This window comes from Coptis chinensis, chromosome 5 (genome assembly GCF_015680905.1).
Source record: "Coptis chinensis isolate HL-2020 chromosome 5, ASM1568090v1, whole genome shotgun sequence".
Lineage (NCBI taxonomy): Eukaryota > Viridiplantae > Streptophyta > Magnoliopsida > Ranunculales > Ranunculaceae > Coptis > Coptis chinensis.
The window spans coordinates 97288494-97303396 of NC_141460.1; the positions used below are offsets into that span (position 1 = coordinate 97288494).

The 14903-nt window shown below is 37.2% G+C and overlaps 3 protein-coding genes and 1 long non-coding RNA gene across 4 annotated transcripts; 1 reads left to right on the forward strand and 3 right to left on the reverse strand.

The window, feature by feature from the left end:
• Positions 1-1413: 1413 nt before the first annotated feature.
• LOC147500662 (uncharacterized) lies at positions 1414-2033 on the reverse strand. Its single transcript, XR_015196464.1, has 2 exons — positions 1773-2033; positions 1414-1663 (listed from the first exon to the last, which is right to left on the reverse strand). It is a non-coding gene; the product is annotated as an uncharacterized LOC147500662 (long non-coding RNA).
• Positions 2034-2512: 479 nt separating this feature from the next.
• LOC147500663 (cyclin-C1-1-like) lies at positions 2513-6558 on the reverse strand. Its single transcript, XM_086562282.1, has 9 exons — positions 6403-6558; positions 6196-6302; positions 6084-6123; positions 5318-5362; positions 4654-4772; positions 4403-4517; positions 3419-3463; positions 3136-3283; positions 2513-2861 (listed from the first exon to the last, which is right to left on the reverse strand). The coding sequence occupies exons 1-9, from the start codon at positions 6432-6434 to the stop codon at positions 2757-2759; spliced, it is 756 nt and encodes a 251-aa protein (XP_086418408.1). The 5' UTR covers positions 6435-6558; the 3' UTR covers positions 2513-2756.
• A 3162-nt stretch (positions 6559-9720) lies between these two features.
• On the forward strand, positions 9721-12227 carry LOC147500664 (protein ECERIFERUM 26-like). Its single transcript, XM_086562280.1, has 2 exons — positions 9721-10234; positions 11124-12227. The coding sequence occupies exons 1-2, from the start codon at positions 9806-9808 to the stop codon at positions 11976-11978; spliced, it is 1284 nt and encodes a 427-aa protein (XP_086418406.1). The 5' UTR covers positions 9721-9805; the 3' UTR covers positions 11979-12227.
• A 110-nt stretch (positions 12228-12337) lies between these two features.
• On the reverse strand, positions 12338-14425 carry LOC147500665 (FK506-binding protein 2-like). The gene is made up of 6 exons (XM_086562281.1): positions 14312-14425; positions 14187-14236; positions 14044-14106; positions 13872-13962; positions 13061-13165; positions 12338-12651 (listed from the first exon to the last, which is right to left on the reverse strand). Exons 1-6 carry the CDS (start codon positions 14376-14378, stop codon positions 12563-12565), a joined length of 465 nt encoding a protein of 154 aa, XP_086418407.1. The 5' UTR covers positions 14379-14425; the 3' UTR covers positions 12338-12562.
• Between the last annotated feature and the right edge of the window lie 478 nt (positions 14426-14903).

The window sequence follows — 14903 nt, forward strand, 5'->3', positions numbered from 1 at the left end:
AGATAACCGGACCGCGGTGGTACCAAGTGAGGAAAATGTGTGACACCAGACACGTGTTCGAGAATAACGTCACTAGGTATGCCATAAGCCGCTTTAACGGCATCTAGATTGGGTCTGCGGTAGTAAGAAGGCGGAGGAGGCAGAGAAGGTTTCCTTCCAGAAGTAGATGGAACAGCGGTGGGATCGGTAGAACCAGATCGGTCCGCGGACTCAGATCGGTCCGCGGAGGGCTGAATAGATCTATGGGTAGAGGGTCCGGATTCGCCGGATTTGGTGGCGGAGGATTGGGTGGAGCAGATAGCCTCACAGTCCGATGAAGACATAATGGAAACAGTACTAAGGAGGAAGTTTACAAAAAGATAGAAGCGCAATCTTAGAAAAGAAGAAACTGATGGAAGCAAATCGTCCAAAAATAGTGAATACCAAATAATGAGAGGAAAAGAAAAACAGTTTAAGGGGAAGACAAACCAGAATAACGAGAGAGGACCAAAGCTATGGAGGGCGATTAGAAAATTTGGAGAGCTATTGAAGAAAACAGTATGAAAACGATGAGGAAAGAGTTTGAGAAAGGGAATTTGAAGAGGTAATAAGGGTTTGCTGGTTATGAGGGTTTTGAGGGTGTTGAGGGTTTTAAGGGAAGAGAGAGATTTGAGCGGGATTTGAAGGGGCAAGGGCATAATGGTATTAACCAGCAGAGGACCAAGGAAATGGGGACGCGTGTTGGTCTCGAATTTCGAAGAAACAAGAAACGAGGCGCATGCGCCGTATTTCCAGTTGGCAGTACAGAGGAAACACATGGAGCACGTGCTAATGGAAAGAGGATAAGGGGACAGAGTGGATGGGTCCAGAAAGAGAAGTATTCCAAGAAAGGGGTATGGCATGAGACCGGGTAGTTCTCGGCCACATTGTAGTTCGCGGACCATCAATACGACCGAGAGAGGGCATCTGTATAGGACGAATACATGACATAGGAGGTTAGTGGACACAATGGGACCGGATGCGGTATAGCTGGGGGAGCCAGGTTGCACCAGATCAGATCCGCGGTATCCCAACCGTTCTGTAACTGCTGCGAGACATGGAGTGATGGAGGGCGGAACCTTAACTGCAAGGTAACTGCCGCGACACGTGGAAAGAGAGAGATCATGGAAGAGAAAAGATATAAAAGAGAGATGGAGAGAGAAAAGAAAAGGGGAAAAAAGAATCGAGAGAGAGAGACGAGTGAGATTGGTGGTTGTAATATTAGTTCATACAGTATACTACCACCACCTAGAAATGCCCTTATTATGTTTGGAATTCGAGAGAAAAACTTTAGAATTTGAGCCTTTGAGGAGAGCTTGAAGCAACTATTTCATAGAGTTGCGCAATTCAACCCCTTAATCTACGTGACCTTAAGCATTCACGGAGACAAGTAGATGGTGGTCATACATAAGAATTAGTACAACGTTTTAGCTATGACAATGTGTGAAAGAAAAACATGGAGATTTCCAAATGCAAATCTCATCAGGACAGATTTATACGTTACACTGGAGTTGGAAGGAAGTAATACAAACAGAAATGTACTTTCTCTGATATTGCGCTACATAATTATTTTGCAACTGCGTTGGTTTTTGGAGGTGTCCCTCTTGGCACGACAGCGTGACCTGAATGGCTCTATCTTGAACACCTACCTTATGACAAAAAAGATAGACCAGCACTTGAGTAACAACTTAAGCTAGTAAATCATATACACTGAATGGAAAGTAGCTATAATTCAAAAGAGAAAATAATTTTACCTGAATTGTTTTCATGTCGGGTTCCTCCTCAGTTTGATTCCCTCCTAAACAAGAAAGTAAAAACCAAAATGAAAAAATGGAATACAAAGAAAAGGGGTGTTTTAATAATAACATGAGATATACTGTTTTTACGGTTATTCCAAGTCTTATTAACATCTCCAACCATGGCAACAAATCTCTTCTTTAGATCTTTAACATATTGTTCCATGTTTCCTTTCTTTCTAGATTGGAAAGACCTTTTTTGCCAAGATCTCTGTCAACAACTCACCACTACGTACTTGCTATGAGGGATTTGTGGAAGTGTGGGGAGTTCAAACTTGAAACCATGTCAATGCAAGGGGACTAAATCAGCATATATTTGCACATGCTCAGAATTTGTGATGAAAAGATTGTATATACTTGGTACCCGTACTTGGCAGTGAGCTGTAGTATGAAACTTCGTGATGCTTTCCTTGGTGCAAGTGTGCAACATACCATTTTTCATGTTCCTTGAACTTACACGCATATCAGTCTACTACACGTGTACATGCCTAAGAATTTTCCAAGTTCCAGCTAAAAATCAGTTCCCAAAGTAGCGAGTTTGACAAAAATTTGTGACCATTCCCACATAATCCGACAGTTGATGGTGCTGTATCAACCATCCAAACCAACACTCAGATGGTGCAAAGTGGCAAAAAACAAGAGATGTGCAAATTGCTGTAGGACTAGCGTTCAATGATCAGATTGTGAACAAACATCGATTCAAACTAATTACTGTCTTTCCAACAGTACTTGCATTCAGCAAACAGTTGGGAACCACCCCAGTATGCTCCAATACGGAAGTCTTACACAGCAGATTCCAACATGAATGATACATGCTTCGGCTACAATAAACTAACATAACTTATGGCTTATTTGAGCCCATAGCCATTACTGTTATAAACCCACGAATGACTAAACGCATCACCAATGTGGCCTAATTTTACATTACGTCTTAATATTACACTACGGCTTTAATGCTAACTTGTTGATAGCGGCACTTATCCTTTCTTCATTGAGAATTTTTTGGCTATCGTAGAAGTCCAGTATCTCCATAGAAATGTTCTTTACCTGTCATTCCAGATAAACATTAAAATGAGAAATGGGTGCAGATTGCTAAAAAAGACCTGACAACCTGACTGCTAGAACTGAATTTATATAACCAAAAGAAAGGAGGAGGGAAACCAGATGTTGATCCCATAGGTTAGGTTCACTACTCTCGAGATAGTTGCTTTAAATTACAGTGTAGCATCAAATAACAGGATTTTACCCCTCGAGAAAAGCTACGGGATTTAATACTGTAAAACTGGAGGGGGGAATGAAAACAACTTCTAAGAACACTTACCACATTCATATCAACACGGAGCTCTTCAAACCATGCCGTGGTGTCTTTTTCTTTCAGTACAGTTGCAATGTATATGCAGGCCAGTGCAATCATGTAGGGGGAGTAGATAAGAATTAGATCCATCTTGTAGGTATCGTTAACAAGACCCCTGCATAATTCAAAAATGAACTTCAGGTTTTTCACCTTCAATTTCGAGTTGATGCTCGAAAGATCATACTCATGGTTCATGCAATTAACATAAATGCACCATATGACTTGGGATGTATGTGCAAAGAGATTTTACCAAGATAACTGAGTCATCTCTGTCATACCTGCATCCTGAAGTAACCTGTCAACAAAATAGGAAATCAAAACAAAATATTGAAACTTCCAATTAAAGAAAAGAAAGAAGAGGTTTATCTGAAGGTTTCTAGTATGAGACTAAACATAGGGGATTGAATGAAGATAGATCCTAAAGGAGATTGAATCAAGAACACAACAAAAGGAAGCATTAACTGTTTTTGCCTTACGATGCTTCTTTATATAGATAAAACTTTATTCCTTAGCCGCTTAATTCCCTTAGAACCCCTTTTCCCCAGTGACGGTGGGAACCAAAGCCAAGACCTTGGGCCCGAACCTCCAAAGCTTGACCAGTAGGCCACCAGACACTTCTCCGCATTATGGTTAATTAATTAGCTAGTTAGTACTGTTCTTTAAAGCCCAAATTCAAGAATTTATGATAAGTTTTTTAAATATATTCATTGCCATACAATCATTGTTCTGAGACTCCAGAACTGTATATAGTTATAAACCCATATGGACTGAATCAGGGATGTTGAATCAATTAGCACTACGCATATTCTATTTCAACAGATATAAAGTATGTTATGAACTCGATTACCGTTTAAGGTGTGTTTTTTACATAAAAATAGGTCACAAATTCACAATTTATGTACGTTTTTACAAGTCAGAACTTCTAATTTCTTCCTAGTTCCTACACAGTCAAAGGCTCGACTAGGTCCAATGCCTAAGCTTTAGGCTCACCCCAAGTGCCTCTCGCCTAAGGGAACATAGCCCCTAGGCTCACCTCCAGCGCGTAGTTAATGCCTGCGTACAAAGTAACCAAAAAAATATCCAATCCAGGATTATTCTTTACCAAATTCAGGGTTAGTTACTATAAACAGATTCAAGAAGCCAATACCACTATAGTCCAAAGAGATTTCAGACTAAAACTTGTTCAACCCACGACTTGAAGAGGAAATAATGCATAATAAAAAGTTGAACTTACTGGGACAACGGCCGATAAGGATGATAAACAACCAAATAATAGTTTAGAGCTTCTAGAATCTTCATTTCCATTTCAAGTATATCTTTAATTTCATACCGATACTTCTCATCATTATCTGCATTCAATATAACGACTACAGAAACTGAGAAATAGATCTTATGGCAATATAAGCAATTCTGAGCTACGGCAGAACATCAACTACAGAATTTACAGGGCCATTACCAGGGTAAAAAGTAAAAACATAAACATACATTGTTTCTTAATGTAAAACACAAGTAATCTGGCCTGGACTGTACTTTCCTCAGCTTTGGATGCCAAGTACAAGCACGTTGGAGCAACTAGACGTGGATCGTATTCTGACATGCTTTTTCTGAGAGCAGATGTTGAAAATTCAATTGAAGCCAGAAGGACTAAAACCATTATGAACATAAACATTAACTGCGCTAAATTGTGCATATAACGGATGTAATCACAAAGAACAAGGATAACCATAATATTCAAAACCCGAAAGATCTACACGATTTACGTAAGAATAATAGCAACACAAAAATAAAACATGTTACGTGTCCTCAATATGGGCAGACAAAATAGGAACATCTAAAGTCTAAACAGACACAGGATCCAAGAATTCCATGGAGATGTTTGGTTACATGTGAACTACAGATATCCAAATTTTCAATTGTTAAGTAATTGATAAGCGCAATCATACTTGAGAGGCACAGATTTTGAATTTTCTTCCATTCCAAGAGATGTTTAAATGTTTCAGAGTATAACACAATAATAACTTTGATTCCCTGATCGGTGGCATAACACAAAAAATTTCTGTATAACCATGACAAATAAATAATTACCACAATCATCAAAAGTAATAAATCTACATAAGCCCAGAAGGTCAAAACGTGTATGCTTGCTTACCTTGTGTAAACACGTCTCATATAAGTAACTGCAGTAGCTACGACCCTGAATCACCATCCATATATTAGACATTACTTGAATTCGTAGAGGTAGAGAAAGAATAACATCATCTATGGCAGATATTATACAAGGCACGAAACATTTCTCAAATTATGAGATTCAAGAGCATGACAAGGGTTTACTATGAGTCCATCAATACATGCACACCATCTGCAATTCTTGGCAGACCTCGTGACTATACAAACTGAAAAATATACATTTACAATGAGGCAATATGTGGTCATTCTAGCAAGCATGCACAAAGGAGATTGGCCAGGACATCATTTGATATGTAATGTGTAACATTCTGCAATGTGTTGAGTAGTTGGAATTGCTGATGATACATCCAGCTTCTCCCAAATTTTCTATAATTGATTTCAATACCCAAGGTTCCTCGATTTTGTGTTCCATACGTACTACCCTTCTCCAAAATATGTTCAAAATCTGGAGTTTTCTAAGATGGCCTAACCTAGGTATGTATAAGTTTTCCAAGGCATTGTGGTTTCCAGGCATGTTTCCTCCGTGTAAGTAGCAATAACAACGGGAAAAAAAGGATTAAACAAGTCTCATGGAAGGTAATGGGTAAATGTACAATGCTACTAACACATAGTAGGGATAAACTGAACCATAAGAAGTTCCCTACATCATAAGCTCAATTACACATTGCAAATTACACCAAAGAATATTGGATTCATAAAATTATGAAGATCAGAAATAAAAAACATACCTTTGCCTCACTTTAACAGACTGGGCCAATTTAGCAATATCTGGAAACGTAATCTAAAATTAGCACCGTGATAAAAACTTCCATCACTTTAGAAGAGAGAGAGAGAAGTTACAATTGGCCATGTGCATCTTAATAAGTTTAAATTCATCGAGTGTGAGTCCCTTTTCTTTATCAGGGGAATGAACCACATCCACTTCTTCCTGCTCCATCAGCTGTTTGCTGCACCATAAAAAAAAAACGTTATTAATAATAATAATAATAATAATAATAAATTGAAAAATACAAAAATGGGTGCTAAAAAAAATGTTTTTATTATTACTAGTGAGATGAAGCCCAGAAATTTGCTGCCATTTTTTTGTTTTTCTTTCTTTTTGATAAATTGAATTAGACAACAACATACTTAAAAAAGGAATCGGGTCGGACTTGGGTTTGGGCGCCCAGTGGCCTAAATGTCTAATTGGACCCGTTTTGGACTACCCATGTTCTTGAGGGCCCAGTGGTTTTTGAGAATTGAGGGTGGACATACAAAAAGTGGATAAGCAATGAGACCATGTTGTATTTCATCAACTCTACCTTGAACAGCCGCATTATTATAACAACCACTCCACTTCTGTCATTATGGAAAATAAATTCAAATACATGTACTTGTTATAAGACAAAACCTAATAAGGAAAGGTCTTAAAAGATGATGGTGAACTTACTAAGGGTCTAAGGCTAGTCTAATGGTCCGCATCCTCATAAAAGTGGAGTGGAAAATGGCTGATTTCAATCTTTAAATATAGAGAGTGATTTTGAAGAATGATTCTATGATGAATTGGAGTCAAATGGGAAAATACAAATAATGAACAAGAATTAAAAAAAAACATGTCATTTGGCACCATTTGAAATGGAGTCATTTATTTGTGTGCCTTTCCAAATCACAAGATTTAAAACTAGTTGAAGTGGCGTATTGAATTTACAAAACCAACTCTTTATCCTTATAACATTGTTTTTTTTGGAAAATATGGATAGAGAGTTGATAACCATTGGACTCGCCCTAAGAGTATTTTTAGGTGAGATACAATCCTAGCATCAAACACTAAATTTCTAGTAATTTGGTATTTTTTCATCTTCAGGAGAGACACATGTTGATGAAAATATTAAAAAAACACCAAACCAAACACCAAATCGGCCAAAATTTGGTTCCAATTTTGGTGTTGTATCAAATCTCCCTCGCGGTTTTTATAACATCGCATGGGCTTAGGCTAAATAGTGGGCTTCAATCACGCAGTTTTGCGAAAACCCGCGATAGATTGGGAAAAAAATAAAGAAGAAAGTTGATATGCGACATATCGCGCGGTTTTTGTAAAACCGCGTGGGCTTCAGTGGTGCGGTTTTGAGAAAGCCACGTGGAGCTATATGGTGCGGTTTATCCAAAATCGCGTCATTTGATGTCGAATATTTGATGTTTCTCCATAAATTGGTTGGTGTTTTTTTGGTTTTGTGTTTGATTTGGTTAAAAAATTTGGTGTTTTTTTGGATTCTCTTCTAAAAATGCTTTAAATACACAAGAACATGTTTCTGGGGCCAAAACAATAATTCATTTCATCTAGTAAAACATTTTCCTGTTGAGCAAGGTATAAGAAAGAGTTGAAATTTTGATTAAATAAGTAGGACCATAATTTATTTAAATTCCATTAAATTTAATTAGGTATGCTATGTCAATTATTTGGCTACACCGGTCGGGGTTCTATTATTTTTTTCTATGAGTAGGTTCTATAAATAATTTGATATGGGTGATCAGTCTATTCAAATTAAAGCCGATGAGCTAGTATTCCAATCGCAGACCAATTGGTTTTGATGACATCCCGCAATTGAGTCTGATCAGCAGACCGGCGGCCCTAGCCTTTGGTTCCAGGTTCAAACCAGTGTTATGTTGCGACTTGAAAGCTACCAACAGGCGCAATTCAAAACGAGGAATGCACATTTTACATTAGTTATCAACTTATCATGTAAGTAAGTTAGAGATCAGAATGTTGCATCATCTTTTGGCTTGATGAAATAGAAATTAAATGTGTCCTACTAAAAAAAGAAAGTGGAGGAGTGTGACCACTGACTAGCACTGGCTATTCGTTATTTTTGCTTTAATGGAGTAGCAAGAGACAAAGCCATAAATCTGAGTTTGGGGTGGCAACTCTTATAGGGCGGAGCAGTAGTTCAAACCATATTACAAAATATCAGGATATAGATATTTATCGATATTTAATTTCTCAATATGTATCGTAGATATATTTTTTTCTTTAGAGATATTTGACTTTGTTTCATATGCAAATATCGACAAATATTATGGATATTGTGGATATTTCTTGATATATCATGATATATTATTTATATTTATTTAAAATATAATAGTAAATATTAAATAAAATTGTTACATACACAAAATATCGCCAAATATCTCTAAATATCACAAATATTGTTAAAATATCATTGATATTTGCAGTCGTATATATCTCTGAACATATTGTGATATTTATATATATTTTTTTGAAATCTAGATAGATATTGACAAATATCACGATATTTTGTACTATGGTTCAAACTTACAAAAAAAAATTTGGGGTGACAGAGCTTTGTAAATTCAAACATTTTTTTACAACATTTTAACTAATTATACCATATAATAATTGTTTTTCCAAAATTTTGGGAACTCTTGCCACCCTCTAATCCATGACTAGGAGCAGTCACCATTAAAGGGATTCCTTCCGTTAGGGGGCACTTTAATTAAACTCTACGCCCATCTACAGGCCAAATCCAATGAAAAGTAGTGTGAACTAGTGAAATAACTTCCGTGTTTTGCCGTTGGGGGAAGGACTCGTCAATTCCAGCTAAAGCTATTAAATACTGCCATTTATAGTTCCAGCTAACTCGTCCCCTACCCCTAGCCATACGCCCATACCCATTACCCATACCCATATCCAGCTTTTGTTAATTGGATTCATCAAAGTAAATGCATCACGGCTAGAGCTGTCAATGGATCGGTTTGGGTCGGATTTTGAAAAATCCAAATCCGAACTGATAAGAAAGTTAGGAACCCGAAACCATACTGAACTGATAAGAAAATTGAGAATCCAAAACCGAACCGAACCAAACTGATAAGAAATATTACAAACCAAATCCGAATCGACCCAAACTGAAAACTATAAAATCAATTAAATCTTAAATTAAATCAATTAATTTCAATAACATAATTGATAAACACATACAAAATTAATTATAAATATTACTAAAATGTCATTTTATCGGTTCAGGTTCATATCGGTTCGGTGGAGAATAAACCCAAAACCAAATCAATATCTTATCGGTTCGGTTCAATTTCAAATCAGTAGAAAATAAATCAAATTATCTCAACCCAAACCGTTTTTTATTAGTTTGGTTCGGATCTGTTATCGGATTATTGAAACCCATTGACAGCCCTAATCACAGCATCATCCTATGGGCGAAACACAAGCAGACCCAAATCCAGATTAATATGGATATACACTAGAGTTTCCTATATGGCACTATCCAACCATTTTATTACTTTATTATCAAATCCTTGTCAACGGCTCTCTCCACTTTCCCCCCTAATAAATTGATCCAAGTGCACTGAAATATTAGCCTATAAAACTCACCACTGCAGTCACTCCACTCCATTATTTTTTTTTCTCTTCCTTCAGCTCACTTCATCACCAGTCACCACCATGGTTTCTCCAGATGTTGAAAACCTCCTTTATGACGTTAAATTGTCGTCGGTTGGACCAGCTACCGTAACTGGACCTGATGTGGTTCACGAGCCTTCTAACATGGATTTGGTCATGAAACTACATTACCTTAGAGGAGTTTACTTTTTTAGCAAAGCAGCAGTCCAAGGGCTCACCATTTACAAAATTAAGGAGTCCATGTTTTATTGGCTAGACCTTTATTATATGCCTTGTGGAAGGTTAAGAAGGTCCGAGTCAGGTCGACCCTTTATTAAATGCAACGATTGTGGTGCGAGATTTATTGAAGCTAAGTGTGACATGAGTATGAATGAATTTCTAGAGTTGAACGATTGCTCACTTCAGAATCGTCTTGTTTACAATCAAGTTATTGGTCCTGAATTAACACTTTCTCCTTTGGTCATGATTCAGGTATGTTTTGCTAGCTTTGTTTTAATTTGCACCACACAGACACACAAATTATCAGTTAATGGTACAAATTATAGTAATGATCATCATATAGAGGAGGAAAAACCATTGAAGTGAAGACAACCATTTACTTATGCATTACGTTTGTATTTTAATCACTGAGAAATAAGAGCCATTATTTTAATCTATTTGAATTTAGAAGTAAATCCAGTTTGTCACCAACCTGTCAACCACACACACTAGCATTTATAATTTGCTGTATGAGCCTATGAACACTGGAAGTTAGTAGATTCATTTCTCCATTTAAACCTAGTGGATGGTGTTGGTGAGTTAGTGACAGACTGAAACCGATTGCATGTGTCCGCGATATGGTACAGGCTAGAGGTCAAATCATGCACTGAATGTGTTTCCTGACACCAAAATTTAAAATTTGGATCCAACTTTACTGTATGTCTGTATGCATGAGATTATGATTTCTCCTCGATGCTTAAATCTAAGTTGTGTTTTTATGGAAAAAAACATACAGAGCGTAGTAATATACTAAGGACCATGTTTGTCGTTATCAAGTGTCAAGACATAATCACGACAGAGATCTGATCAATTATGCCATGTACGTCAGTACGTGCCGTAAGCCTGTAGTGACTAGAGTACTAGACTCATTCCATCTCCTTTGTTACAACCAAGTCACAAAGTCCACAAGTTGTCTTCCAGTTCAGGCTCGTGGAGTGAGAAAGACGCAGGGAATGAGTGAATATCTATGCTTGTATAAGCTCTGAATTTGTCAGGCCTCGTTTTGAGATAGAGCAAATGATTGCATATGAGTGACAGCCCCAAATGAAAATCATTAAACTAATCAACGAAAATTTTGTTATTTTTTCATGATTTTGTCCAGATAACTGGGTTCAAATGCGGGGGGATGTCGGTTGGGCTAAGATGGGCTCACATCCTTGGAGATGCATTTTCAGCAACTGAATTCATGAATGCGTGGGGTCAAGTGTTGGCTACTGAGAACCAACTACCTAAATCTCTGGACCAAAAAAAATCTCAACTCCAAACCCAAGTTCAGATATCGGCCAATGAAAACCTGTCAACCTTTCCACTTTCAGTGAAACAGGTTGACCCGGTTGGAGACCATTGGCTAACTCCCAATAATTGCAAAATGGGAACACTGTCCTTCCAAATAACGGCCACCCAATTGACTGAACTGCAGTCAAAGTTATCTGGCCAAAGTCAAAATGGCAAGCTCTCTCATTTTGTTTCAATTTCAGCTGTGCTTTGGAAATGTTTGGCTAAAATCAGAGGAGAATCCGAACCAAGTATTGTGACCATTTGTAGAAGCAAAACAAAAGGGCGTTTGGGGAACAACCCCATATTGAGTGTCATAAAGGTAGATTACTCCATTGCGAATTTGGGAGCAATGGAACTGGCAGCACTGATCATGGATCAAAAGGTGGATGAAAGCAGCCAAATTGAACAAGTGGCTGAAAAGAATCAAGGCCTAGCGGATTCTATAGTATACGGAGCGAACCTGACTTTTGTTGATCTAGAAGAGGCCAATCTTTACGGGTTGGAGTTGAAAGGGATGAAGCCGGTTTTCGCAAATTATATAGCTCATGGAGTTGGAGATGAAGGGGTCCTTTTAGTTCTTCCAAGTCGTAATGGAGGTAGGACTGTGACCATAACTGTGCCAGAAAGTCAGGTCTCTCAGCTGAAAGCCTTGATGAAGAAAGAATGGAACATTTGTTGACAGACACCATTCAAAATGATACCCATATATAGTACTCCTATCGATCTTAAATCGATATACTGTATGCTCAATAATGCAGTCTTCTTGTTGTGGATTTTTTTACTTTTTCTTTCCTTGGATTGTATCTATCAATTGGTTCTAAAGTTGTTGTGGATAATACAGAAGAAAAAATAAACACCCAAAGAACTGTAAAGTTGCCTCCTCATACAGATGGATTCATGATTTGTAATAAAGATATTGGTTTGCTCATGCGTTGGAAGATGCCATAGTCAATATTCACTTTTTTTTTCCTGCGAACATTAGTAATTCATTCACTTTTCACTCTAGTTAATCTTAATCTAAATTCTATTCTTGAAAGATAAGTTCAAAACTAATCCACTAAATTCATTTTACTTATTTCCCTTTCCTCTTGTACTTATTTCTTTCAAAAGGATGGAGATACGTTCGGAATGAAAACTGTTACAGAGAGTATACCCACGTTCACGACTGAGTGGACATACCAAACTAGAATAACAAGTGATGACCGAAAACGGCACATAAAGAGCTACCAAAATAAACCAAAATAAGATTCTAACTTTTCTGAACTATAGCTCACTGGAACTTTCTTCTCCTCCACCTGATGGTTTTCCGTTCACAGCAACAAGCTCAGTATCAAAAATAAGTGTGGCTCCACCTGTCATGGAACAACAAACACATAAGAACTCAAACAAGACGAAGTCTAAACTTATCTAGAAGCAAGCACCTGCGAATAAGGGTATTGTTTTTGTGTGCGTGCATTTTAGTCATTTGTTTATTTCGCGTCACTAAATGGGGTGTTTAAGAAACCATGATGCACAAAAAGCTTTCATGGTGGTCTTAAGGTTAATGGAATTAAAAAATACGTTCCCAGTTCCAATTTTACGGTATGGTACTAGGATACCACGAGACATACCACCAGTAATTCCCAAAAAACAGAAAAACTAGAAACTCATATAATGTGCCACTTTCACTACAAACCAATCAAACGTCTGCACCTCCTTTTAAAAGTAGAATCATAACAAGACCATGAAATAAAACCTGGAAAAACATAATCTGGGTCATACCTGGGATGGTTGGTGGAGATCCTTGTTCCCCATAACCAAGCTTTGCAGGTATTTTCAACTTGCGCTTCTCCCCAACACACATGCCCAAGATACCTTGATCCCATCCTGAAAAGAAGGCAAAGAAGGCAAACTTGTCGCATCAAACAATTTTCAAAGAGAATTTATAACGAGCATGAACTTATAAAGCTGCCTAATTAAAAATGTTGAGTTAGATGACACAAACCAGAGTTCTACTTAGACCCTTGTTCAGGAAAAAGAGATATCCTAAGGATATATAGTAATTTACAACTTTGAAAGTAATAAAAATAAGACAGAAGCTACATATAAAAATATTCGCATTGCCATATCCCAAATTTCTACATTAGGATTTTGCATTATGGCATCTTCATCTTTTCTTCCCTATAGTCCATGCCAGTAGTTTAAATCTTGACAAAGCTAGTAGGTCTTCTAAGGCTCTCATCAAAATCTCCAAAGCTGCAATCGTACTAAAGATATTTGATATATCATATGACAATGATACGTTATCGTTATAGCTTCAGAAAGTCAAGTTTATTACAATTTTCAACTTACAATTAGCAATGCTTTTAGAAATCCTCAACACCATTTTCCCTACTGTATACTACAAATCAGGGGTACCGTGACCACGTAAAAATGCTTATGTTCCTTCTATCCTCACATTCACTGTAATATTCACCAACTCTAGTAATTGTGTAAATCTGCGCACTCCCAATCTTATCATCAGTGTACACGCACGTAAACTAAAAGGGAACACAAACAATGAACTAGCTCTGAAATTGGTGATTTTACGCACCTTTAATTACTTGACCGCTACCAAGTTCAAATTCAATAGGATCACCCCTTTCAAAACTGGAATCAAATACAGTCCCATCTGTAAGTTTTCCCTGCATTATGAATCAAAATTATTATTACTCAACACAGATAACATTAATAACTTAATCAAAATGAATTGCCTAATCGCTTACCCGATAGTGTACTTTGATTTTATCACCTTTATGAGCCTGAATCTCACAAGTGTCTGGCTTATACTGCCCATTACAAAACAGGTGTCAGCTAAACAAAATAAAATAATAATAACAAATAAATTTCCAGTAATGAGAAATTAGACCTTGACACCAATCTGCAGATCTGTTACATCCCCGGATTTCTTCGCCCAAACTGCACAAAAAAAAAAAAAAAAAAGATAATTTATTTGATCTACATACTAGATTTGTTTTCTGTTTATCTTATTACCTGACGTGGAGAGAATGAAGAAAACTACTAGCACTGAAGAAACCATGAAAAATTTGCACAGCTTCATATCGTCAACAATGCCGAATTAAGGTGGCTGTTTTTTTTAAGATTTATATTTGAAGGAATCTACCTATTCATAGATACTGTTACGAAATATCGTATTGGAATAGAAATATGTCGGTACATTATCCGCGAAAATATATATATGTTGGCATTACCGATATATTGATATGTGATTACTGATGAGTTATCCCAACCTTTGGGAGCTCGAGGTTTAAAAGTTTACCTAGTACTAAATATATTTACGACCAGCGATGGTTTGATGTTTGTCAGTAACCTCAACTCTCAGTGGCAGACCAAGTTTCCAGACTACAAGTAGGTCGTGCATACGAGCTAAGGTCAGGTCGTCCAAATGACCTAGGAAATGTAACCGCTGCAAGCTAATCAACAACATCATTAATGAGAGATCATTACTTCGTAACGACAGGAGTAAAAACAATCATTAAGACAGCGCAAAAAGGGGATCTACGCCTATAAAAGGAGGCGTCTTCTCCATTCTCAAGGGAGGCCAATTCTCCATCTTCTCGATCAT